This window comes from Lolium rigidum, chromosome 2 (assembly GCF_022539505.1).
Source record: "Lolium rigidum isolate FL_2022 chromosome 2, APGP_CSIRO_Lrig_0.1, whole genome shotgun sequence".
In the NCBI taxonomy this organism is placed as follows: Eukaryota; Viridiplantae; Streptophyta; class Magnoliopsida; order Poales; family Poaceae; genus Lolium; species Lolium rigidum.
In genome coordinates this window covers 113,273,172-113,275,351 of record NC_061509.1, presented here as the reverse complement: position 1 = coordinate 113,275,351, position 2,180 = coordinate 113,273,172, and the positions used below count along the sequence as shown (strand labels likewise).

General features: G+C 44.1%; 1 protein-coding gene across 1 annotated transcript; it reads left to right on the top strand.

Moving 5' to 3' along the window:
• Positions 1–377: 377 nt before the first annotated feature.
• Positions 378–1,828, top strand: LOC124687126. Its single transcript, XM_047220960.1, has 5 exons — positions 378–593; positions 714–811; positions 939–1,025; positions 1,099–1,246; positions 1,354–1,828. The coding sequence occupies exons 1-5, from the start codon at positions 456–458 to the stop codon at positions 1,726–1,728; spliced, it is 846 nt and encodes a 281-aa protein (XP_047076916.1). The 5' UTR covers positions 378–455; the 3' UTR covers positions 1,729–1,828.
• The last annotated feature ends 352 nt before the right edge of the window (positions 1,829–2,180 follow it).

Sequence of the window (2,180 nt, the reverse complement as noted above, 5' to 3'; positions counted from 1 at the left end):
GATCTTGTTGATCATTGTTGTTTGTGATGAAAACTATTTGCGCCGGCGACACCTACAATATTTTAGCGCCTCTGATAGAGAAGCGTTTTCTGCTCATTGACGCGCGCTGCGTTTTAGTTTTTCTGGTGGAGGACAAGCGGTCATCACACGCTAAAATAGGATCTAACGTGCTGCAACTCGTATTTTAGGAGGGAGAGAGTACCAAAAGAAAACATTCATGTTATTTAATACTCAAAAGAAATGCTAATCAATTTAATACTCAAAAGAAAGGGCTAGATTAGCGGAATGGTTTGCGGGTTTTATTTTTGAGAATGATTAGTCGTTTATTTTAGTACGCCCTTCCTTTTGAGTGTCTGCTGGAGTTGGCCTAACAGAAGAAATCGCAGAAGTCTTCCGGCTCATCGAGCTTCTTCATTCGTCTCTACCACTTCTCCTCTTTCTCGAGAGCATCTTCCATGGGGAGGAAGGGCGCCGGCGGTGAGCAGATGAAGAAGGTCAAGGATGCGGCTCCCAGGAAACGCAACCCGTGCCCCGGAGTCCGTTTGGTCGGCGGCCGGATCTATGACCCGGAGAACGGGAAGACCTGCCACCAGGTGAGCACCTACCATCGCCCATCTCCTCCATTCTGGATCTGCAAATGCCTGTGCGCTGTGGGTCATTCTGTTGGGGGCGGATTTGGTTGATTCATTGTCGTTTTTGTTACCCGCTCGCAGTGTCGTCAGAAAACAACGGACTTCGCGGTATCTTGCAAACAGCCGCAGAAGAAGGGTCTCTGTCCAATCCACTTCTGCCACAAGTGCCTTCTCAACAGGTTAAGGAATTTCTTTTCACTTCTTTCTCAGGTTTAAGCCATCATTATATATCTCCGTGGTCGAGCAAGCGGTAGAGCCTCTTGGTCTGATCTAATTTCCTTCGAATTGTTGTCATGTCATGTTTAGGTATGGTGAGAACGCTGAAGAGATGACCAAAGAGGAGGCCTGGACCTGCCCCAAATGCAGGGGCATCTGCAACTGCAGCTTCTGCAGGTGTGCCAAGCAAAGCTGATGCTCGATTATTGTGGAATTTCTTGCATATTTCTTAGATGGTTTTGGTTGGCAGAAAAAAGAAAGGGGACACGCCGACGGGAATACTGGCTCATGCTGCCAAGGCATGGGGACACTCATCTGTCCATGAGTTACTAATCAAGGGCTCAGACATGGTGGCTGCTGCACAGACGCTGACATCACTCCCTATGACGGCCAAGAAGGTAAGTTTTGCTTGTCAATTTTTGGGGAGGCAACTTGCTTGGCAATTCTCTTTCGTATAATGTGATTGCTCATTCTTGTTGATCTGTTTTTCTGACCCCTTTGTTAGGAACACAAGGATGGAAACCCAAAGAGGGCCCTAGGGACAGATGACACTACTGATGGATTGTTGGCTGAAGGGGATGAGAATATAGGGACTGATCTCAATGCATTTCCATCTGTTCCTGTTAACAAGAGACTGAAGAAGGGCAATTGCAGGGTTAACATGACTGCTTGTAAGAAGTTCCCTGTTGACATTAAGGGTGATCCTCAAATCCGAAATGAGAGCACTGATGTTCTCAAGAGCAAAATTGAGCTACCCATAGCTACTCCAGTCACTAACGTTTTAGGGACCGAGCTGGACGCAAACGATGTTGGTTCTGCAATTCTGTTTTATGAATTCTGCCGCACATTTGGGGAGGTTCTAATGGCAAGCAAGCAATAAGGATAGTCTTTCAGCTTTTACTTCCTTGGTCATTGTTATGTAAGTGTTGCTTACTATGCTAGAACTAAATGCAAGTGATAGCAGCAGCTTCTTCTATTTATTTTTACTTTATCCTATGTTTGTTCTCCCCTCCTGTTTGCTGCACATGTTATTCATGTTTTTTTTCTCTGATTTATTACCACTTAGTTATGTGCATGCCGTACGTTTTAACTACTACCCCTGTCTAAAAAAATGTCACAAATTTATCTAAATTTAGATGTATCTAAACACTATTTAGTTTGTATCTAGACACGCTGTAATTTTCAGATACATTTAAATTTTTGACATTCTTTTATGAACGAAGGTAGTAATATACTATCTTTGCATGCCTCAGTAAAGTAATAATAGTCCGGAGGTTGTTATGTAGACTAAATCTGGTTCGCATGACAGGGACGTTGTAATGTGAACTCCTA